We start from the raw sequence: 24,791 nt of genomic DNA on the forward strand, positions 1-24,791 counted from the left end.
CAGTGGTCATGTATGGATGTGAGAGTTGGACTATAAAGAAAGCTGAGCACCGAAGAATTGATGCTTTTGAACTGTGGTGTTGGAGAAGACTCTTGAGAGTCCTTTGGACAACAAGGAGATCCAATCAGTCCATCCTAAAGGAAATCAGTCCTGAGTATTCATTGGAAGGACTGATGCTAAAACTGAAACTCCAATACTTTGGCCACCTGACACAAAGAACCAACTCATTTGAAAAGACCATGATGCTGGGAAAGATTGAAGGCAGGAGGAGAAGGGGACAATGGAGGATGAGATGGTTGGATGGCATCACCGACTCAATGGACATGAGTTTAAACTCTGGGAGTTGGTGATGGACAGGGAAGCCTGGCGTGCTGTAGTCCATGGGGTCACAAAGAGTTGGACAAGACTGAGTGACTGAACTGAACCGAAATGAACCTAGACTGGAGATTCTCAATAAATAATTGTTGAATGAATGAGTTCATATTGAGTGCTTTCCCACCATCAACGTCTTTACAGCAATCACTCCTCCCATCACCAAGCCACAGGACCACCATCATCCCTATTATCAGCATCACCTCCGTCATGGCATCACAACCACCTGTGCCACCATCAAACCGCGTTTGGTACCTAGTCTTCTTCAGGAACTCTTTCCCAGGGGCTCAATGCCTCTGGCTATTTGGGATTCTCTGATTTATGCCTATCTTCGCTTATCCCTTACTTCAAACTTCACCTCTTCCAGAACCCATTCCCTTGGGCCCTTCTTTTCTAGGAGATAGCTACATAACTTGATGTAGGAATTGTGTGATCGGTGTGAGTGTGTTGGTGCTCGCCCCCTAAGGTCTAATATGACTTGAGAGCAAGGACAATATCTAACTCCATTTCAGCCACTTACTGGCCATGTGACCTTGAATGACATCATTTCCAAGGGCCTTCACTCCTTTACCTACAAGACCCCCGGAGAGTCCTCCAGATCTCATGTACTGGTTCTATGTGCATTTTGACACAGATCTCCTGTTAATAAGTCTCAGCTCAAAGGAGCAAACCCGCGAGGACTTCCACGGGGAATGTGAGCAGTGTCTGCCGGCATGGTGGCTACGGCTGGGGCAGCGCGCCTCCCTGGAGAGCTCTGCCCATAGCTGCTATCAGATCCAGTTACTCATGGGGCAGAAACAGGCAGGCCCAGGGCACACCCCCAGTTTAGGAGCAGGCTATTTTCCTTTCCCCCAGGACCCTGCAGTTCTTGTCACGAGGCGCAGCATACCTGTTTTGATAATCTGACCCGGGCTCAGATTCCATCTCAGGCCATGTGTGGGTGCTAAGTTGCTTCAATCATTTCCAACTCTTTGCAAAGTTATGGAGTGTATCCTGCCAGGCTCCTCTGTCCATGGGATTCTCTAGGCAAGGGTACTGGAGTGGGTTGCCATTTCCTTCTCCAGGGTCTTCTTCCTGACCCAGTGATTGAACCCAGGTCTCCTGCATTGCAGGCAGACTCTTTGCCATTTGAGCTGTCTTTAGGTTGGCCATGGCAGGTTACTTCTCAGTAATTCAGGGCCAAGGATGGAATAATTTATTAGTGGGTGTGAGCAAAATAAGTTTTCAGATGGCACAAAACATTCTTCTAAAATTTTGCTGGCACATTTCCTGGCTATTGTCTTGGTGGGGACGGTCACATCAGATACGAGGTGGAAAGCAAACAGCCATCAAACAAGGTAATTTAAAGGAGGAAGTGTAATTTGGGGCAAGTTTCTTCTGTTTTCCCCTAATCTCTTAAAAACAATTTCCTCCCTTGAATCAATCTGCAGTGTAGCTTTGGTAAAATGCCCCACTCAGTAGTTAGAAAAGCCTAAATAAAAGTTCACTTATGTAAGGTTACAGATCTCAGGACCAATCCCCAGACAATGAGATCACAGGAGTTTTAAACTTTCTTTCTCCTGGGTAAACCCAGTAGCCCAAGGCTGTCCAGATTGTCATAAACTTTTCCGATTTTCACATCAAAGTGGAGTAACAGCAACTCAAAATAAGAACCAAATAAGATACGGAATGTATAAAGGAGAAAATATAGAAGAAAAAGGAACACTGTTTTGAAGAAGAGAAGGACGTTCTTGCTGCCACCGGGAATAACAAATGTGATCTGAGGACAGAGACAGAATTCCATTTTAAAGATGAGGTGAGGCCTGCAGAGGTTGAGGACTGGGCCCCGGGTCACACAGGAAGTGGGAGGAAGGGTCAGAACCGAGAGGCCTGATGTGACCTGGGCCAGGCCCCCCCGGGGATGCTGTCTCCCCCTTCTCTTCAGCAGAGAAAGGAAACGCACAGGTTTTGAACAAGGTCGGAAGGTAGATCATCCACGCAGGCCAGAAGAAAGGGCCGTAACCATTGCACAGGCAGGGAGACTGAGCCTCGGAGGGGCTTGGGGCCGTGACTTAGACCTCAGAGGCCATTTGGAAATATCAAAAGACCTTCTTGGTTGTCACAACTTGTGAGGGAGGTGCTCCTGACATCTCTGGGGTAGAAGCCAGGGATGCTCCTAAACGTCCTCTGGTGTGTAGGGCAGCCCCCACCACAAGGAACCACCAAGGGGGACTTCCTTGGTGGTCCAGTGGCTAAGACTCCCAGCTCCCAATGCAGGGGGCCTGGGTTCGATCCCTGGTCAGGGAACTAGATCCTATATGTCATAGCTAAAAGACCCAAAGTGCCACGACAAAGGTCCAAGATCCTGCATGCCTCAGCTAAGACTTGGCACAGACAAATAAATATTTTTAAAAAGAACCATGCAAGGTAATAAATACCAGGCGATAAAGATTTTTATCTGGGCGCTGTACAGCCAGACTGACACTGTCATTACCATTGTCATCATTAGAAAGACCCAAGTTATTTATAATCTGTGCTTAGATCGCACTGAGCACCCATCTTCTTTCCGCAGATTCCTGGCTCGTCTTCAGTGCCAGCCTTGGCCGTGACCACAGGGAGCAAATCTGTCTCTGGGGCCCCCGTCATCTGTTCTTGCCTCTACCCTCCTCAGGGGCCCAGCCAGCACCGGGCCGCTCATCCACTCCGTCCTGGCAATAGCTGATCCCAGGAAATTTCTGCCTGCCATCACTTTCATCTTGGCATGAACTGTGGCCAGTGTGTTATCCCTCCCAGAGAGTTTGCATATCATGATGCATCTGGTTCCAAAATGTGTTTCCTATAAAAAGAATTTCCTGCCTCTGACCAAGCTGGGGAGAGGGTTGAGAAGTTTGAAATTGACCACACACAGCTCCCTCTGTTCTTCCGGTGGACGGGACCAACTCCCTAGAAAACATCTGCTCAAAAACGGGCCCATCTGCTCGGACCCAGGGTTCTGGCTAAACTCAAGCAACTTCACAACACTTTCTTTCTGGGCTCCCTAAATACGTCTTCTCATATTTTAAGGCAAATCTTTACTGAGAAATTTGAGGGGTTTTTGTTTTATTTATTTATTTTTCTTTCAGTCTTTGCCTAACTTCCCTCAGCAATTTCATGATAGATTTCCAGGACCTGTGAACAGGAGACGAGCTCCCAGAGTGACCAGAAAACAATTGATTTCTTGGGAAAGTTTCATGGTTTTTGTTGATTTTTAGAGGCTCAATGCTTTAATTTCTAAAATCACTATAACTGAATGGATTTTGGAGCTCTTCTAAGGATTAAAGGAGATCAGATCAGATCAGATCAGTCGCTCAGTCGTGTCTGACTCTTTGCTACCCCATGAATCGCAGCACGCCAGGCCTCCCTGTCCATCACCAACTCCCAGAGTTCACTGAGACTCACGTGCATCGAGTCAGTGATGCCATCCAGCCATCTCATCCTCTGTCGTCCCCTTCTCCTCTTGCCCCCAATCCCTCCCAGCATCAGAGTCTTTTCCAATGAGTCAACTCTTCGCATGAGGTGGCCAAAGTCCTGGAGTTTCAGCTTTAGCATCATTCCTTCCAAAGAAATCTCAGGGCTGATCTCCTTCAGAATGGATTGGTTGGATCTCCTTGCAGTCCAAGGGACTCTCAAGCGTCTTCTCCAACACCACAGTTCAAAAGCATCAGTTCTTCGGCGCTCAGCCTTCTTCACAGTCCTACTCTCACATCCATACATGACCACAGGAAAAACCATAGCCTTGACTAGACGAACCTTTGTTGGCAAAGTAATGTCTCTGCTTTTGAATATGCTATCTAGGTTGGTCATAACTTTCCTTCCAAGGAGTAACTGTCTTTTAATTTCATGGCTGCAGTCACCATCTGTAGTGATTTTGGAGCCCAGAAAAATAAAGTCTGCCACTGTTTCCACTGTTTCCCCATCTATTTCCCGTGAAGTGATGGGACCGGATGCCATGATCTTGGTTTTCTGAATGTTGAGCTTTAAGCCAACTTTTTCACTCTCCACTTTCACTTTCATCAAGAGGCTTTTTAGTTGTAAAACGATTTTGAAAACTATCAAACATCCATTTTGTGAATGTAAACAATGGTGGTGGTGAAGAAAAAGATACTGCCTAGAGTGGGGGTGGGGGGCGGTGTTCTCCCCTAACACCCAAGGCCTCCGCCTCCAGAAGGAAAACCAAACCAAACCCTCAAATAGATCCTGCCTAGTTCTCTACCTTGTAAGTGGGTTATAGATCTTCAAAGTCAGAACTTCATCGGCCTTTTATGATTAGTAACATTGCACGGCAGTTTGCATTAGGATGGAGGTGCTTTGTTCGAGACTCAGCTTTCACTTGCCCAGGTGCCACCATAGGAAGTACCGGGTTCGTTGCTTCCTGTTCACCTCCCGCTCGCTTTGCTTGTGTTAGGCAGTGATCTCTACACTCGTAAAAATACACATGATGTGTGAAGCTTGGGCTGGTGAGCATCATTTCAGAGTGCTTAAGGAATTCATTTATATCCAACCACTGCCAGTAACTGCTTCCTTTCTCACTGCAAAACTGTCAGGGTAACTTCAAAGAAGAAAAAGGGGCTCTTATCTGTGAATCAGGAAAAACAGTGACCAAAGGTCTCATGTATGTTGTTATAAATAGTTATTAAAGAGAAATTCCTGAATTCTTTAGAATTCATTGTCTTTCCACTTGTATATTTTATGTCACAGACATAAACTAACAACAAAAAAAAACTGCCTTTAGATGTTCGTTTTTACCTTTCTTTCCTCTTTAAGTTCCACTTTTCTTAAATTTACACATAGCCTAGTTGTTAATTTAACAATCTTTGTTCTTGAGTGCTAACCAGAAATTGCATTTCCTATTATTTTCAATCTAATATTTTTATAAAATTGATATTTGATTTTATTTCACTCAAATCAGACTCAAAGATAGCAGTCTTTCAGAGAGATATTTTAAAAAATAAAACTTGAGGAAATTGGGGGCCTGCCCTGGTGGTTCAGTGGTTAAGATTTTGCCTTCCAGGGCAGGGGGTGTGGGTTTAGTCCTCGGTCGCGGAGCTGAGATCTCATGGCCACAAAACAAAAACATAAACCAGAAGCAATATACTAACAAATTCAATGAAGACTTCAAAAATGGTCCACATAAAAAGTCTTTAAAGAAGAACCTAAGAAAATTGGTAGCAAAAGGAGTATTTTTTGCTTAGTCTTTGATTGAATGAAGTAGCAACAGCACCTAGCTTGGTGTTTTTTTCAGGAATGTTCTGCTTATATTTGGGCTTCCCAGGTAGCTCAGTGGGTGCAGGAAACACAGGAGATGCAAGTTCGATCCTGGGTCGGGAAGATCCCCTGGAGGAGGGCATGGCAACCCACTCCAGTATTCCTGCCTGGAGAATCCCATGGACAGAGGAGCCTGACGGGCTATAGTCCGTAGTGTCGCAAAGAGTGGGACAGGACTGAAGTGACTGAGCGCACGTGCACACGCTGCTTGTGTCTGACACACGTGACTCGCTTTCATGCACCATGGGCGGGATATGTGTGTCCCACACGTCAGTACAGTCCAGGGCTGCCCAGGACCTAGACAACACATTCAATCTGCCGCCCACCCTGGACTCCCAGCCTCCTGGCCCATGAGAGTAGTGTCTCCTCCCTCAGGAAGCGGTTCCAGTGCAGGGTCTGTGAGTTCTCAAAGATGCTTCAGGATCTCCTGCCGAGACCAGCAAGGAAGGTGGAAAATGCCAAGGTCTGGAGTCAGCCGACCTGGGATCCAGCTGAGGACTGAGGCTTCGTCACTGCCAAACTGTCAGCACACCGCTTTCTAACTTGCAAAATGGCATGAGGAACGCCAGCCCTTCCCCCCTATCTCATGCGTTTACTCTGAAGAATCAACACCCATTTCATAAACTGTCAATGCACTGCCCTATGGTGGGGTATCGTTGGAATAGAATTAGCGTTAGTCATTTATTTCTTCACTCTTACTGTGGGTGTGAATGGAGATAAATTAGGCTTTACAGTGTGTGTGTGTGTGTGTGTGTGTTTTGCTGTTTCTTGGTGTTTGACCAATCGATTGATTGATCAATTGATTACAGTTACTGACATTTCGTCATGGTCCCTCTCACTCCCCAGGCCAAGATGCTTAAGAATAAGTGGGCTGTACTATCATGTCACCTATTAGCATTTGTCTGAAGCCAAAACCACATACAGTACTGAGACAAGAATTTAGTTTCATGGCATATGACAAGCTCGGGGAATTACAGACTCTTCCAAGGAAAACTTTATTGAGTGTAAGTCACCATTTCAACAGCTCTTACTGAACTGACACCCACATGGAGGCAAATGACATATCTAGTCGATTTTAGTCATCAGTAGTTGTTCTTACCATGGCAGACCCAACACGGCTGACTTTGATGGGATTCCCTCTGCCGGTAAGGTCCATATTCGCTTTGTCCATCACAAACAGGCAAGCGTCAAGGATGCTATCCTCAAACTATTTGGGGGAAAAAAAATGAGAAACTACTTAATGTCCAATCTGCAAATAAGACATTCATTCTCTGCCAAAAAATAAAATGAGACCACAGCCTAATGTTTAGAAATGTGTATTTCCTGTATGGAAATCACTCATGATCTTTACGTGAAATATTTAAGGTGGAAGGAAAGAGACAGCTTCTTTTATCTTTCAGTAAAATGGATAAGAACTTAAAAGCTAGCTAGAACTATAAATAGAACTACTCTCGAGCTGCTGTGCTCAAGGATCATGAACTGGGACTTCCCTGGCAATCCAGTAAGTAAGACTCCATGCTTCCAGTGTAAAGGGTGCAAGTTCAACCCCTGTGAGGAACTAAGATTTCACATGTCAGGCCGTGGGGCCAAAAAAAAGGGGAATAGAATCAAGAACTGGTTTGATGTTCTTTAGAAAATTGTAGGGTTCATTGTAGGGTTAATTCAGAGGATCTCTCCTATATCTTGATTCTTGGGATATCAGGCAGTGGGATGAACCATTCACTGGGATGAACCATAGTCAGGCCAGAGTCTTAAGACCTCAAAAGTAATATGAGTGCTTGTGCGTCTCAGAAATAAATGGCTCTCAGGTCCAGCACTTAAGTCTGCAGTGCGTGCACCAGGAAAACCTGGAGACCTCACGCAGCGAGCCTCTGCCTACGGTTCCCTCTCTCCTGAGACGAGGGGGACTCCAGGGTCAGAGAGGTCAGGAAGGTTTAGAGAAAGATTATACTATCAAGTCTGGTAGTCAGTTCAATTTCTTAGAAAGAACTAACTACACAGAACACCAGAATTTTCCAAAAAAGGAGCAAAGGCAAAAATAGTTTTTTAAAATGGTAAAATTGGAAGATGATACCCATACTGCACCTCACTGTACAGGAAATTTCCCTGAATACAGAAACCTTGTATGTTATCCACCCAAGTGGTCAGGACAGACACCACTGTCTTCATGGCTGATTACCATGTAATTCTCGATTAAAATCCAATTAGAATAACCAACTCGGTGTATCCTAAACTGACGTGACGGCTGCAGGAACGGGAAATCGCACTAGCTCTCCAGTACGTAAAGAACTCGTTACTCTGGCTCGTGTGAGGCAGCGTCTTTCAGCTGTGTCTGTGGGGCATGACAGCGGTCAACAGGAATGGTAAAGACATCGTCAGAGAGCTAGTTACACTGCCTCATTGCAAACTGCTGGCTTGGCTGGTTGACTGGGCTGAAATACCCAAATTAATGGACTCTGAATGAGAGCAGAGATAAGCGGCAAGTGTGCTCCGGGGCGTCTATCTGTGCTGTCAAAGGGCCCCCATCATGCTTGGCACCCTTTCCCAGGCCTCCTTGCTACCCAACTGTATGAGTTTTTGTTCCTTGTTAGTTCTGTCTCTCTGTTGTCACACTGGGGGTGTAAATGTAGAATCACATCTAAAGGTTAGGAATTATTAGGGACCTAAGGCAAAGACATCAGACAATAAGCGATGGTCACGGGTTGTATGTCACTCAGGAAGTGGAGGGCTTGGAACTGGGGAGCCAGGCAAGGATCCCAAAACAGGGGAAGAACATTGATCCTTATCCTGGTGGGACGTCAGAAATGCAGGTGGGCAAAGCTGAATAGTGGGTGTGTGATTCTCAAGAGTTCGTTAGAACCAACCAGGATGGAGAGCCTGATCAGGTGGCATTAGTGGTATAGAACCAGTCTGCCTAAGCAGGAGACATAGGAGACATGGGTTTGATCCCTGGATCAGGAGAACCCCCTGGAGTAGCAAATGGCAGCTCAGTATTCTTGCCTGGAGGAGCCTGGTGGGCTACAGTCCATGGGGTCATGAAGAGAAGGACGTGATTGAGCACAGCACAACAACAGCAGGAAAGCAGGTTGGATACCAGAATCTGAGCTCATGGAATTTCACTGTTCTGGAGTGCCAAAGCATTTCTCACTGGAATGCCATGCCAACCACACAGGCTCCGATCTCTGTAACATTGTAATAACCGGAAATACGTGATTTCAGCTGGTAAATTATGTAGGTGACCTTCTAAGTCTGCACCCAGGCTGTCTTGGAGCCTCAGATCCTGAAAAGCAGGAAACTGTGCTTGTCCAGTATTGACACACACCACCCTGCAGTGATACACAGGACTGAAAACATGAGTAAAGATGCCCTTGACAATGACAAATGTTAAGTGGCTCACCTGACCATAGCTCCAGCTTCTGCTCTTGATGTCATTGAAGTCTCCATAAAAAATAACCCCGATGTCATTCAGGACGTACTCTTCTCTTTCTTTTTCATTATCCAGGTACACAGCATCCTCTGCATTGGAATTTAAACATAATGACTATTAACCAAACCAGAAAGTTTCTATACACTTGAAAGTTTATTCTGATCATAAATTGCAATTACTCAACCAAATGGGAAAAAGGCTTTTGTTTCACTAAAGGTAGCTCATTTCACAATATGTAATTTTAACAATGGTGAACAGAAGTGGCCAAGATCAGTCTGTAAACAATGACATTTGTCATAAAATGCTGACAAGTGTTGGCTCTCTAAGTTCCAAGTAGCACAATTAAATTGATAAGTCTCATGAAACATTTTAGCATTCTGGTGCACCAGTGGTTTCAGAATCAGAATTCTATAATGCAGATAAAAATCTGTAACACGGATCAAAAAACTAATTTCCAAAGTATTAACGTTAAAAGAATTAGAGATGATTTTATAACAAGTCTGGACATATTAGCAGGCTGGAGCATCGTGGGTCATGCCTGGTTTGTGGCCCATTGGGGAGAAGAGGGAGGCTGGGCATTGTCTCCTTTCAAGGAACAATCTTGGTGCACATGTTGGTAAGAGTGTGTCCAATTGGCCTCTCTGATCATCTTCCTCCATTGCAAGGACTTTTCTTATCTTTTTTTAAAACAATTAGTTTGTTGATTTTTGGCTGTGCTGGGTCTCCATTGCTGTGTGGGCTTCTCTCTAGTTGTAGAGAGCAGGTGCCTCTCTCTAGATGTGATCAGAGGGCTTCTCAGTGCGGTGGCTTCTCTTGTGGTGCCTCCTGGGCTCTAGGGCACAGGCTCAATAGGTGTGGCTCCTGGCCTTAGCTGCTCAGCAGCAAGTGGATTCCTTCTGGATCAAGGATCGAACCCATGTCTCCTGCATTAGCAGGTGGATTCTTTACCACTGAGCCACCAGGACGCCCACAAGGACTCTTCTTGCCTGAGGCTCTAATCTCAGGAAAACCTTGCTCCCCATCTGCCTACTGAGGCATCAGTCTGGTACTTATTCCCAGGCCAGGCATGAAAGCAGCAAAAGCATCTTTAACACACAGGGGACCACACAGGTCTAAGTTCCACTCAGGTCAGTATGCAGCCTTGGCAATGGTCAGTTTCAGTTCTGAGCGGGGACGTGGCTCATCACATTTCTCTGGCCCAGGTCGTCCTTGCCATTCTGCTACTTTATCAGGGATCTTTCCTTCCCATTTCCTGGTAAGGCTTTTAACCATCCCTCTGGAGTTGTTGTTGCTCAGTTGCTCAGTCGTGTCTGACTCTCTCTGACCCCATGGACCACAGCACGCCAGGCTTCCCTGTTTTCACTATCTCCAGGAGTTTGCTCAAACTCATGCCCATTGAGATGGTGATGCCATCCAATCACCTCATCCTCTGTTGACCCCTTCACCTCCTGCCTTCAAACTTTCCCAGCATCAGGGTCTTTTCCAATGAGTCAGCTCTTTGCACCGATGGCCAAAGTATTGGAGCTTCAGTTTCAGTGTTAGTCCTTCCAATGAATATTCAAGGTTGCACATTAGAATCATTGGGGTAGATTTAAAAACTGTAGATTCCTGAGTTGAACTCTAGATCAATCGGATCAGAATCTCTGGGAGCGGGAGTGAGATTGAGGCATCAGGGTTTTAAAAAGTGAATTAATTAACTAATGAGTTAATTTTAAGCTCTCCAGTGAGTCTGATATGCAGCCACAGTTGAGAACAAATGTCCCAGTCCCTGATGTTCACAGAATGGTGGAAAGACCAGCAGCGTCAGCACCACCTGGAACCTTGTGAGGAATGCAGTTTCAGGCCCCAGCTCAGACCCAGTCAGAATCTGCATATTAACGAGGTCCCCAGGGACCTGTGTATATATTAAACTTTGCCCCGTGCTGCTCCATCCGACCAGCTTGGACCCCATTCTGGGCCGTATTATAACTTTGATCAAATCTTCTGGAGATTTCATGGTCTGGTTTGTACTCCAGCACTTTCTTGTAACTTCCTTTCTGTTCTTTGCCTCTTGGTTACCTTTGCCTGGTCTCATGAACTGTTAATACACGCATGCAGTGACACACACATACACACATTTACATATTTACGACTGTCCAACAAACTGCACACATTTGAAGTATATGACTTCACAACCGAAATAATAAACATATGCACACGTGTGTGCTAAGTCGCTTCAGTTGTGTCTTACTCTTTGTGATCCAATGGACTGTAGCTGTCCAGGCTCCTCTGTCCAAGGGATTTTCCAGGCAAGAATACTGGAGTGGGTTGCCAGGCCCTTCTCCAGGGGATCCTCCCAATCTGGGGATTGAACCACTGTCTCTTATGTCTCCTGCATCGACAGGTGGGTTCCTTACCACTAGCAGCACCTGGGAAGCCCAACAAACATATATGTCACCCCAGAAGTTTCCTTGTTCCTCTCTGTAATTCTTCCCTCCCAATCCTGTCTCAGACCTCCCACCCCTCCCAGGGAACCGTAACTCTGCTTTTTGTTATCAGTGTGCTTACTTCTTCTATTGATCTATTAAATGGTAGATCTTTCCTTTTTCTCTTTGGGACTCAAGAGAAAGAAGAACTTATTGAATAAGTAAATTTAATAAGGCCATTCCTGGTGGTTCAGTGGTAAAGAATCCACCTGCCAATGCAGAAGACTTGGTTTCAATCCCTGAGTTGGGAAGATCCCCTGGAGGAGGAAATAGCAACCCTCTCTAGTATTCTTGCCTGGAAAATCCCATGGACAGTGGAGCCTGGAGGGCTATAGTTCATGGGGTTGCAAAGAGATACGACTTTGTGACTAGATGGCAGCAGCAAATTTAATTAAAAAAAAAGCATATTAAAAAAGTCTTTAAACAGCGTAATTTATTCATTTATAGCTTGCCAGGATAAATGAAAAGAACTTTCATCTTAAAATGCTATGGGGAACCTATTATGTCAATGTAGATATTTTGTAAAATAACCTTTAAACTGTAAATTGACACGTGTTTGGTCAGGTTGTGTCAAGTTTAATTTGATTTTTTTCTCCTTTTTCATCTGAAAACTACTTTAGCAATAATTAATTCCATGATTACCACATTCTGCCATTAAAGGATGTTTGTTAGTACCCTAACACTGCAAAAGTCTTGATGAGTATGAACTCATTCTATCCATCCTTGTCAATTAAGCTATTTCTTTCTTGACAAATAAACCCTTTGAAACTTTCAGCCAGAAATAAGTCTCAGAACTATTTATGAGTAGAGTTTGTATGAAATAGAAGATGTTTAGATTTGGTAATGGCTTTCCCAAGCTGACCTCTCTCGAGCAAGATGCCTTTTCAGTGCGTTTCTTTTGTTAGACGAAACTTCTCCTGAGATAGTTTTGTAACACACATTTTTTTTGTATTTTTGTCATTTGAAAAAGTTGTAGTGCAGCTGGTCTGCAATTAAGTCACAAATTTAAAGCTATTGCTGCCTTTGTAAGTCAAAATATAGGTGATTTTGTCCTGGTATATTGTCATTCCATCTGCTACTGGACCTAGAATCCCGTGGATCTTCCAGCTACCATTCATTTCTTCACAGTCCACAAATGAAGAATAGGAACTTCAGTGAATGCATCTATTAATCTTGTAGCGGGGTGAAACTCATTCCACCAGAATTATTTTCTAATTTTTCACTAAAATGATTGATACAGATTGAGGACATATCACTCTGAAATTGGAAGACATTCCCACTTAAGGCTCCAAAGTGCCTTACTCAGCTGAGTTTCAGGTTACTACTCATAATTTTATTCACTCATTGGAGAATTTGATTCATTTAAATGTTGGAGATGGCCATTTTAAACTACTGTTGAATATCTCTGTTTTGGGAAGTTACAGTAAGAAAATAAGAAAGAATATATATGAAGGGAGAGGCTGATTATTTTTCCCATACAGTTGTGCTTTTGATAAATTAATTTTTGCATTCACTGCTTCCCTGGTGGCTCAGACTGTAAAGAATCTGCCTGCTATGCAAGAGACCTGGGTTCAATTCCTGAGTTGGGAAGATCCCCTGGAGAAGGGAATGGCTCCCCACTCCAGTATAGTTGCCTGGAGAATCCCATAGACAGAGGAGCCTGGCAGGCTACAAAGAGTCAGCCATGACTGAGCAACTAACACTATGATTTTTCACCAGCAAACATTATTATTAACAGATTTTCCTATTTCCACTGCCTTTGCAATACTTTGAAGTGTTTCAAACAGAGCATACTATAATAATCAAAAACTTAAATCCATTGTAAGAAAATATAAAATAAAAGGATTTTAGCAAAAAAAAAAAAAAAGAGAGAGAGAGTATAAAAACTCATGATGCATTTTCTCTTTAAAGAATCACAATTTTTTAGTTCTGTCCACTGAAAAGAACTGGAAAAAACAGCCAATGTAATAGCAGCAAGTGCCCTTGAGCCTGATTATGATCTCTGAGTACCGTTCTCCTCCTCTCCCCTCCCCATTAAAAGGTATCTGGGCTCCCTAAGAAAAATGATCGGAGGTCTGGGTCAGGAAATGTACAAGGCTAGCCTGAAATGCTTCTTCCTGCCAGAAAACAAGAAGGCTGTTAAAGATTCTAGGCCTCATGACAAAAAAATCAGAAATCAACTTAAAGAAACTCCCACTGGACAAGAATGGGACAATTAAAATACCAAAAATAGTAGTCACTGCAAAAGATTAGGATACATGAATATTTTAATATTTATAGTTTCAAGGTGATTTTAAAAATGTATTGGTCACCGTTGTAGGGTGCTACAAATCAACCCATTATTCTAAGAACTTAGAAATAAGGAAAGAGCCGCATATCTAGACCTGCTTATATGAATACTACCTCAAGGCACCGAAATCATTGATGCTAATAAATGCAAAAGTGAGTGTGAGATGAGACTATCGCCGTCTTGCAATCCCTAATGAACTGATGGATCTAGGCTAAAACCATTTTTAAAAGGCTAATGGGGAACTCCATACTGGATGGATGAGAGCGATAACCCTGATCCCACTGGTAAATCTGAACATCACAAAAAAATCAACAAGCAGACACTGAGTTTCCTGATAGGATGAATGCGCCAGGAAACACACAGCATCTGACTTAAGAAGTAGATGCTTCTTCAGTGCTCTCTCCACACCTGCTCCAAAGAAAAAGGAAATGATTCACTTATAGATGAATCTGAATGAGTCTCCTGTCATGTCTGACTCTTTGCAACCCCATGGCCAGAATACTGGAGGGGGTAGCCTTTTCCTTCTCCAGGGGATCCTCCCAACCCAGGGATCGAACCCAGGTCTCCCACATTGCAGGCAGATTCTTTACTGTTTGAGCCACCAGGGAAGCCTCTAAGTAGAACTAACAGCTTAATAGAAAATATAGGGGTTAGAGAAACATGATACCCATGCAAATATTTGCTATCTTTTGTCTTTTTGGTGATGGCCATTCTAACAGCTGTGAGACCATATCTCGTTATGGTTTTAATTTGCATTTCTGTAACGACTCTGGTGATGCTGGTTTAGCTGCTCAGCCGCGTCCTCCTCTTTTGCGACCCCATGGACTGCAGCCCGCCAGGCTCCTCTGTCCACGGGATTTCCCAGCAAGAAAATCGGAGTTGGTGGCCATCTGCTCCTCCAGGGGATCTTCCCCACCCAGGGGTTGAACTGGTGTCTCCTGCGCTGGCAGGCGAATTCTTTACCACTGAGCCACCAGGGAAGCCCCCTTTATATATATACATATGTGTATATTTTCAAGAATAGTGTATTCAATTAACGGTCAATTAAATATAAAACTTGGCTTCCCTGGTGGCTCAGATGGTAAAGAGTCTGCCTGCATTGCAGGAGACCTGAGTTCGATCCCTGGGTTGGGAAGATCCCCTGGAGAAGGAAATAGCAACCCACTCCAGTATTCTTGCCTGCAAAAATCCCATGGATGGAGGAGCCTGGCAGGCTACAGTCCATGGGGTTGAAAAGAGTTGGACACGACTGAGTGACTTCACTCACTCTCACAAAAATAAAACTATACAAAAATACATTAAATGGATGGAAGGGCACCAAAATGGTAACAGTGATGTGTAAATCTCTGAGTTCTTTTTATGCTTTCATTATTTTTTGTGTCTGTAATAAGACTTTCATCATGAGGAAAAAAAAAGTTATTTTTAAAAATACGGTTGCATTTACATGAAACTACCTGTTTAAGAAGAGCTTAACAAGTTCAGGGTTTTTTTGCATTACTTTTTCTTCAAGAACAATATGGTGTGCTCTTTTTATTATCAATGTCCTTATCATCAGTAGATGTCTTTATACAATTATAACTCTTCCCCCTTCTTTAAGTCTCCTACTCGGTCCATCCAGCACGGGCGGGAAGCAGCCTCGTTCTGTAGTGTCCTATGGATGCTGCAGTGACATGCCCCACTCCACTGACTCTGTTCTGTGATTTCATTATTTCTGGAACAAGTATGTGGACAGTGTTTACTCCATGCCAGGAACTTTCTAATGTGGTGCAAAAACAGACTTATTAAAACTCATAGTAAGGACTTTCCTGGTGGCTCAGTGGTAAAGAATCCACCTGCCAATGCAGGAGACGTGAGTTCAGTCCCTGATCCAGGAAGATCCCATGGGCCTCAGGCCTCGGAGTGGCTAAGACTGTGCACCCCAACGATGGGGCCTGGGCTTCAGAGCCCAGGAGCTGAAACGAGAGAAGCCGCTCCCCGAGAAGCCCGCATACCTCCAGGAGGAGTGAGCCCCGCTCTCCACAGCTAGGGAAAAGCCTGAGCAGCAACAAAGACCCAGCAGGGCCAAATAAATAAATACGTAAAATTGTTTCTTTAAAAACACCTCATAATATCTCCCAGAGGAAGGCACTGTATTTTCCCCACATTACAGATGAGGAAACTGAGGAAGAAAGAAGAAAAGTATCTTTCCCAAGGTCATTGTGCAGCTGAGAGGTGAAGCCAGGGTTTGAATACCAAGCTGCCCCCCAAATAGACTATGATGCTGAGTCCAAGGGATCCAGTCACTGTCTACACAGCGCCTGGCGCACTGCGCCTGAGAACACGGCAAAATAAATGCCAACCTCTAGAATGAGAGACTGGGATGGATGTCCAGGGCTCGGAGAGTGAGAGAGAAGTCCAAGAAAATGAAGGATTTACTTTTGGGCTCTGGCTTATTGTTGATGAGAAGTCATAAATTTAGGTGGCAAGTCATAAATAGGAAGGAGTTCTGTAGCTTGAGTGTAGCCCACCCATTTCCTTCCAGCCGCTGAATTAAAACTCACCTCAAAACAGGCAGGCATACTCATGACTCCACAACAAGGAAGGGGGATCAAATGCGGAGCCTCGATTTTCATTTTAAATTTATTTATGATTTTAAAGGAAGATTGAATGTGGAAAGCAGAGCTTTCTTTCCCCTCTTTTTATTCAGATCTGTCACTTTAAAATATAGTTGTCCAAAGCTAGGATTAAAAAAAAAATCTCATCACCATGGAAACTCCGGAAAACTCTCTGTGTTTGATAGGCTGACAAAAACAGGAAAACTCAATCATTTGACACTTGAGATGTTGTTGGTTTTGGGGGGTGTTGTTTTTGTTTGTTTAAAAAAATTGTTTTTATTAGTTTGAAAGGCGTAGTGAGTGAGGTTTTCTAGATCCGATGATGGAGGTGGGAAGAGATTGGTTCTGCACTTTAGTAAAATGAAGGATACTATTATTTTATTAAAAGAAAAAACAAGCTGACAAGCAATTCACTGTTCTAGTCAACCAACAATCTGAACTGTGAGAAAGTAGAGTGTGTGTGTGTGTGTGTGTGTGTGTGCGCACAAGCGTGGGGACTACACTTCTCAACTGTGTGAGAGCTGATAGAAGAAACCAGGTCCAGAGGGCTGCAGAGTTGGGATGGCGGCACCACGGACCTGCTGACAACCTCCTGATCCTAAGCGACCTCTGGCCAACAACCAGCAGCCAACAGTGAAACCCAAGGGAAAGACGGCGCCCCTGCTGAGTGTGTAACGCCTCCGTGCACTTTACCCAGAGCAGACCTTCAGCGTGCCTTGTGAACCACCGCTCCTCCTGGGTGACACCGGGAGGCAAGGGGTGAAGAAGAACGGCCTCCTTGATTTTATAATTCCTCCAGTGGGAGGAGTAGGGCAGCTAAGAAAAGCAAATTGTGAGCTGAGAACTGCTAGGACTCACTTCTAGGGCTGATTTCTGGCCCCTGTGGAAATTACCACTGGCCTCCCCACCCAGAGAAAGTAAGAATTTATAACAAACTTGTAAAAATGAATGCTAAGCCTATTGATTTTAGTATCTGTTTAACCTCAGAAGGCAAAGGAGGGCTATTCATCACCACCTGGGCTGAAAATTTCCTTTTGGTTATTTTCATGCGATTTTAAAGTTAAAGCAAGCCCCATCTCTAAGGTCGTTAAAGTCAAGCCTGGCAAAGGAATCAGAGAAAACTGTGGAGCTAGAATGCTCTCCCATATTTTATCTCCAAAGAGACTCTTGAACAGCTTAAGTCACAGTCTGGTTCTGTTTGAGATCCTTTAGAAGCAATGGTGATTTGACCTCTTCAAAAAGGCGAAATGTCTCACCTTTTTGGTAAAAGGAGAGATTTTGAGTGAAGAATTAGAAACAACTTTTGGGGTTTTCCCGGTGGTTCAGATGGTAAAGAATCTGCCTTCAATGCGGGAGACCCAGGTTCAATCCCTGGGTTGGAATGATCTCCTGGAGAAGGGAATGGCAATTCCCTTCCAGTATTCTTGTCTGGGAAATCCCTTGGACAGAGGAGCCTGGCAGGCTGTAGTCCACGGGGTCGAAAACGACTGGACACGACTGAGTGACTGACACTTTTTACTCCCCTCCCCTTTATACAAAAGCTGAGTGCCACTAAATAAAGAGGTAAGACCTTCCGGTGGGTGTCTTCAGCGCTCCGGGGAGTGACCCTCTCTGTGGAGCACTCGTGACTCCAGATTGGTGTCATCATGATATGTTTTTCCATCTCAAGTACATCATATGGGGTGGTGACCCCTGAGGCTGTGCTCTAGGCAGATGATTCCCACCTATGGGATCTGCGAAACACTGGCGTATATTTACTGCTCAGATTGCTCAGTCATGTCCGACTTGGCGACCCCATGGACTATAGCCTGCCAAGCTCCTCTGTCCATGGCATTCTCTAGGCAAGAATACTAGAGTGGGTTGCCATTTCCTACTCCAGGGGATCTTCCTGACCCAGGGATTGAACTCAAGTCTTTTGGGTCTCCTGCACCGGCAGGATTCTTTACCACTGTCCCACCTGGGCTCAATCACTAAGTTGTGTCTGACTCTTTGCGACCCCATGGACAATAGCCCACCAGGCTCCTCTGTCCATGGGATTCTATAGGCAAGAATACTGGAGTGGGTTGCCATCAAACTCACATCTCTTATGTCTCCTGCATTGGCAGGTAGGTTTTTTACCACTGAGCCACCAGGAAAGCCCCTGGAGTATAGTCAGGACTGGCATTTCCAGCATCTGCGCTTTATTTCTGGAAGGGTCCAGAGCCACCGTCTTCCTAAAACGGTTCAATTCAACCTCCCTAGGGGCATGCCTTTGTGCCTGTGAACTCTGGAATGAAACCAGCCCAGGAGACACTGGCAAGCGATTTCTCAACTGTTGGGTCTATTCCCTGAAAAGACACTGCATCATATCACAGCTCAGGCCAGCTTGGGAAGTTTAGTTGATTTGTGCTATATTTCCAGTTTTGCTGGTTAAGGACTTTTTAGTGTAAAGTATCTTTAGAAGACAGACTATTATTCATGAAGCAATTCTACAAAGAATAATGTCAGATATTCTTTACTTAGCACATATTCTCAAAAGGAGCCTGTGCCCTTGTTGGGATGTTTAAATTTTTTCTTTTTTTGCAAATAAAACTTGTTTGATCTTTTAGCTATCAACCTGGTTTTGTTTTTATTTATTTATTTTTAACAGTAGGCTTTTCCAGTGTTGATTAGAACATCATAGATGTTTCCCAGCTGGCATCTACTTCCTGTTTCTCTTATTCCACAATACCGGGTACCAGTGGTTCTGGTTCTGAAAATAAAAGAGCCTGTTGTTGTTCAGTTGCTCAGTTGTGTCTGACTCTTTGAGACCCCATGGACCACAGCACACCAGGCTCCCCTGTCCTTCACTATCTCCCAGAGTTTGTTCAGACTCATGTCCGCTGAGTCAGCTGATGCCACCCAACCATCTCATCCTCTGTCTCCCCCTTCTTCTCCTGCCCTCAATCTTTCCCTGCATCAGGGTATCCATGTTTTAGCCCCAGCTTGTTTCCTGATTTTCTGGATGACCTTGAAAATTTTATGTAATACCACCGAGTCTGATTTTTCTTTTGAAATATGAAGCTAATAATCCCTTCTCTGGCTCTTGGAGTGGCAGTTATCAATTCAGTTCAGCAAACACTCACGAGCCTTACCGCTGTGCCATGTTAGACTGAAAGAGAGAAGGGTCCTGCTTTCTGAAACACAGAATGCAGGAAGACACCAGCTTTGAGCATCCTTTGAAGGTATGTAGGAGGAAGGGTGAAGACGGAGGGGACGTATGTATACTTATGGCTGATCCACTTTGTTGTACGACAGAAACCAACACAGCATTGTAAAGCAATTGTACTCCAATGATAAAAAAAAAAAATGACCCACCCAGCTAAGGAATTATAAATGCTCCCTCCAGAAACAGCTTCAGACCTTGAATCTGGGGTCATCTATGTGCCACTGAAAATAAAGTCTACTGTGAGCTCCCTGGGTTCCCTTCTGATTGATGCCACACCGAATAACACTCACCTGCTGTAAGGATGAATGGCGCTCTACTGATTCAGACACTTGCAAGAGAGATGCTATTTCATTAAATACAAGGTTGATTGCATAAGGGCTTCAGATTGTCACATAAGCTCTATTAAAACTTCCTTGAAATTCAGTTAGCCAAGTATCTGACTGCTATTGTGCGCACGCACTGTTCTGGGGGCTGCACGGGGTGCAAAGGTAACCCGCTAACGCATTCCCCCCACTCCCCAGCGAGGCCGGTGCCCCTACTGCATGTTCTTGTTCTGCCACGACTCCTTTCCGTGCTTTTCAGCGTTGAAATTCATGGTTATTAGCAGCTCATTTGTGAAACCGTCGCCAGATGCTCTTTGAGGACGAAGATTGTCTTTTTCACGAACATATTCCCAGTGCCTACTTCAGCCTTGATCCTTAATATGTGTGAATGAATAAAGAACAGTGCTGGAGTACCCATGGGTAATTATGCTGTCATGAGCATTGTGGGAGATATACTATTACTATTTGTGGATTGATGAATGAAGGGCTCTAGCCTGAGGGTGTAAATTCTGGTCTGGGCTCAACGGTCTCCAAGAGGAAGGGGTGTTGGTCATGGTTACCCTGGGAATACCAGGCCTGGTACATCACTCCATTCTGTACTGAAGGGTCTAAAAGACCATGTATAATTACGAAACAAATAAGAATGAATGTCAAAATACTATACAATTTGTTCATATTAATTACTTCCTATTAAAAGCATCCAGATAGTAGAAATTGATTTCTTTACACTAAATTTAATTGATTTCTCTGTTTAAAGGAAAATGCCAAAGTCATAGTGAATAAAAAGTTAGAGGGACTTCTTTGGTGGTTCAGTGGTTGGGATTCCAAGCTGCCAAAGCAGGGAGCACAGCTTCAATCCCTGGTCAGGAAAGTAAGGTTCCACATGCTGTGCAGTGTGGCCAAAGGTAAAAAATAAATAAAGAAACAAGGAAAGAAATCAATCACTTGGGGGAAACGTTAGAAATACCAGATGCTAGTTCAGCATCAGATGCTAAAAGAGAGAGACATCTACACACACACACCACGACCCATGTCCCCCATGTACTGTATATGACTTTGACTTCCTTCAAATGGTGAGTATGGGGTGACACAGCTTATCTGTGGTGATAGGTGCAGTGAACCTAGAAAGCGTTTACTTGGAATGATTAAATCAATGCAGCAAACATTTATTAAACATTAAGTATCTACCAGACCACGGAGCCACCTGACAATGCAGGAGACATAAGAGATGCAGGCTTGATCCCTGGATCGGCAAGATCCCCTGGAGAAGGAAATGGCAACCCACTCCAGTATTCTTGCCTGGACAATCCCAGGGACGGAGGAGGCTGGTGGGCTACAGTCCATGGGGTCACAAAGAGTTGGGCATGACTAAGTGACTGAGCAAGCGTGTGTGTACCAGATACTGTGCTAGGATGAAGTCTGGATTAATTAAGGTGGCATCAGTGATGGGGAATGAGGTGGGAAATGTGGTTAAGACAAGACAAGCCCCATGAAAATGACTGATGCCCTACGAAAGAGAGCTGTCAAATGTTGCCCCGAGGACTTAGCATAGGCTGGGACGTTGACATCTTTCAGGGTACACGATCTGGCATGAATTCTAGATGACCAATCTGGAAAGGTTTGAACTGAAACAGGAAAATGCATTCAACAGTTCAGAGTTCCTGAGCAGTCAGACAGGTGAGAGGACTTCACACTGAGTGCCCGACTCACTCTTGCTGCCTTTGTGGGTTCGGTTGTCTCTCCAGCACCCAGAGAAGGGCTCCTTTCTGGGATGGATCTGAAGCCTGGTTAGCACAATCAAATTAAAAAGCTAACCAATAATTCTCCCTCCACCCACCCCTGGCCTCAGTAACGTGGTATGACTATTGATCTCCACTAACGATTTAGTGATTAAGGAGGATAAATTGCCTATGAATGCAAAGCAAGCTAAAGGCCCCCAGCCACACAGCAGAACCTTCTTTATCAATCAGTGCTGTACTTGCCTGCGTAATTTTCAGCCCAGTGTCCTGAGTCACCTTGGACTTCACTTCCATGGCTCGTGTGTGGTATTTGCAGCATCTTGCCCACCTGGCTTTATTTGGACAACTTCTGACTTCCTCTTGTGTAATCTTTTCCAGCTGGGCAGTGGTCTCTTTCTGAATCTCCTCTATAGTTGCCAGACCATATCTCCGTGAGCCCCGTGTTATCACATGTGTTATGTTCTGTGTTAGTGCACACGCAAGCAGAACACTGGGGACAGTGAAGCTACAGCGTATCTGGTTGTGTGTGGGGTTCATTATACAGCACCCGTGTTGGACTGTGCTTTGAGCTCTAGGCTGGGGAAACCACAGGCTGTTACCATCAACCTTGAACCTTGTCTCATAGATAAGGATTAGTGGGTATAGGAGGACGGAGGTGGCAGGTGGGGAGCATAGGATTAGCTCGAATACTGGAATAGGTCCTTCAAATAAAGGGTCAGGAGGATCCAGGTTTATGTTAACCCGAGCAGAAAACCTTGTTCACTGATTACCTGTGTGTAAGTTCATATCCACCCCGAATCAAGTCAACTCCCACGTTCAAAACCAGTGCTAATATAGACTCATCTTGGAAGATATTGGAGAGCGATGTATATGGGACAGGACGGTGTGCGAAATCTTTGGTCTTCTGTCAGCTTTTATATGTTCCGTTACTTTACTCCCTAAGATCTAAAAGTGGGCTCTCCCCCGAGGGTGACTGCAATGTCCGCATCTGCCTCTGAAACTTCAGACCAGCCTCACACCAAATGTGGAGGCAGAAACACGGAAGGGCAGAGATGGGGACAGGGAAAAGTACTGTGTGTGATGGAGTTCTTAAATTGGATTGGTAGAGAAATTTTTGGACTTGACTAAGTTTATTTGAATATAACTAGATTAAGCTTCTGCAGCAGCCAGAAGGAAAGACTCAAAATAGCAGTAGAGATTAAGCTGAATTATATTAAAGTTACATGTTTGCATATCCAGCGCTATGATTTATAAAGTTTGCACCCACTGTGCATTTAAACAAATTTACAGAATTCATTAGACTTATGCTTTCTGTACTTGAATTAAGGAGATAAAAGTTAGTTTCACTACAGACAAGGTCAACTTTATTTTATTTTTCTGAAGCCAGATTATGAATCTTAATAGTTTTTTAATTTAATTATATTCGCTGTACAATATTATATAAATTAGAAGTGTACATATATGATATAATAATTCATGATTTTTAAAGATTATACTCCATTTATGCTGCTGCTGCTGCTGCTGCTAAGTCGCTTCAGTCGTGTCCGACTCTGTGCGGCCCCATAGACGGCAGCCCACCAGGCTCCCCCGTCCCTGGGATTCTCCAGGCAAGAACACTGGAGTGGGTTGCCATTTCCTTCTCCAGTGCATGAAAGTGAGAAGTGAAAGTGAAGCCGCTCAGTCGTGTCTGACTCTTAGCAACCCCATGGACTGTGGCCCACCAGGGTCCTCGGTCCTTGGGATTTTCCAGGCAAGAGTACTGGAGTGGGGTGCCACTGCCTTCTCTGACTCCATTTATAGTTATTATAAAGTATTGGCTATGTTTCTTGTGCTGTACAATACATCCTTGTAGCTTATTATACCTAATTGTTTGTACCTCTTAATTCCCTACCCCTATTTTGCCCTCCCTTATTCCCTTTCCCCACTAGTAATCATTAGTTTGTTCTCTGAGAGCCTGCTTGTTTTTTATATATTCACTAGTTTGTTATATTTTTTAGATTCCACATATAAGTGATATACAGTATTTGGCTTTTTCTTTTCGACTTCTTTCATTTGGCATAATGCCTTCCAAGTCCATCCATGTTTCTGCAAGTGGTAAAATCATGTTTTTTTGTGGCTGCATAGTATTCCATCATATCCACCTGGAGAAGGGAATGGATACCCACTCCAGTATTCTTGCTAGAGAATTTCATGGACAGAGGAGTATGGTGGGCTACAATCCACAGAGTCACAAAGAATCGAACACAATTGAGTGACTAACACCTAGTATATTTATATGTCTTATCTTCTGGATCCTATCAATTTTGAAAGTCAAGGCAAAGAAGCCCATTTTGTTAATAGAGCAATAACATACACAGAGGTAACACCATCAGCATATTAACTTCACAATTAACTAATTGTGCAATTTTATGCAATCTTCAATTATTTCTTGAAGTAAATTTATAGCAGCATTAACTTCAAGTTATAGCCTCATACACTGAAAGCAAATTTTGCATCATCTTCTGTCCTTAAAACATGGAAAGTGGGTGTAGGAAGGAACATGTCTTCTAGCATAATTTTGCTATTGACCCAAAAAGAGATGCATTAGAAATATATGAACTATTTTTGTAGTGAGATAATAAATACCAGGCCCTTACCTTCGCACCAAGGGTTGAAGAGAATGTATGTGTCCGTTTCTGGGTTTCGGCTGGTGCGGATGACCCCATAGGGGGTCCAGACAGCCACGTACATGCGGAACTTCCCCACAATGCAGTCTGCAGAAGACTGGACAGACAGCCGGACAGACCTGTCCTCTCTCATGACCACCTTCGCCCCCCACTTGCCACTCTGCAGCTCAGGGACCAAAGGGACTGGAATGTAGGTTCCCTTATTCTCCTGGGGGTAGCGACCTACGGGAAGAAAGAAGAAACACAGCCTTGAGATTTCACAAGCTACCTTTGTTCTCTGTTACCTTAATAGCTGAAGGTGGAAATAATTCATTAGACTTGAAATAGTAAAACTTGGGTTTGAATTTCACTTTTGCTGCCAACTTGCTGTCTGATGGCAGTTAGTTTTCAGAACCTTTTGAAGGTCATATTCGTCTGGTCATTCTTTTTTAAAAAAGAATGACAG

At 44.1% G+C, this 24,791-nt stretch overlaps 1 protein-coding gene across 1 annotated transcript in view; it reads right to left on the reverse strand.

The window, feature by feature from the left end:
• Positions 1 to 24,791, reverse strand: part of F13A1 (coagulation factor XIII A chain) — a 146,092-nt gene that overhangs the window by 74,873 nt on the left and 46,428 nt on the right. Inside the window, exons 4-6 of the mRNA XM_055570528.1 lie at positions 24,317 to 24,568; positions 9,053 to 9,171; positions 6,755 to 6,862 (exon numbers count right to left, since the gene is read on the reverse strand). Of these exons, the coding sequence (XP_055426503.1) occupies positions 6,755 to 6,862; positions 9,053 to 9,171; positions 24,317 to 24,568 (479 nt within the window). The remainder of the gene's footprint in view (positions 1 to 6,754; positions 6,863 to 9,052; positions 9,172 to 24,316; positions 24,569 to 24,791) is intronic.

This window comes from Bubalus kerabau, chromosome 3 (assembly GCF_029407905.1).
Source record: "Bubalus kerabau isolate K-KA32 ecotype Philippines breed swamp buffalo chromosome 3, PCC_UOA_SB_1v2, whole genome shotgun sequence".
Taxonomy (NCBI): Eukaryota; Metazoa; Chordata; class Mammalia; order Artiodactyla; family Bovidae; genus Bubalus; species Bubalus kerabau.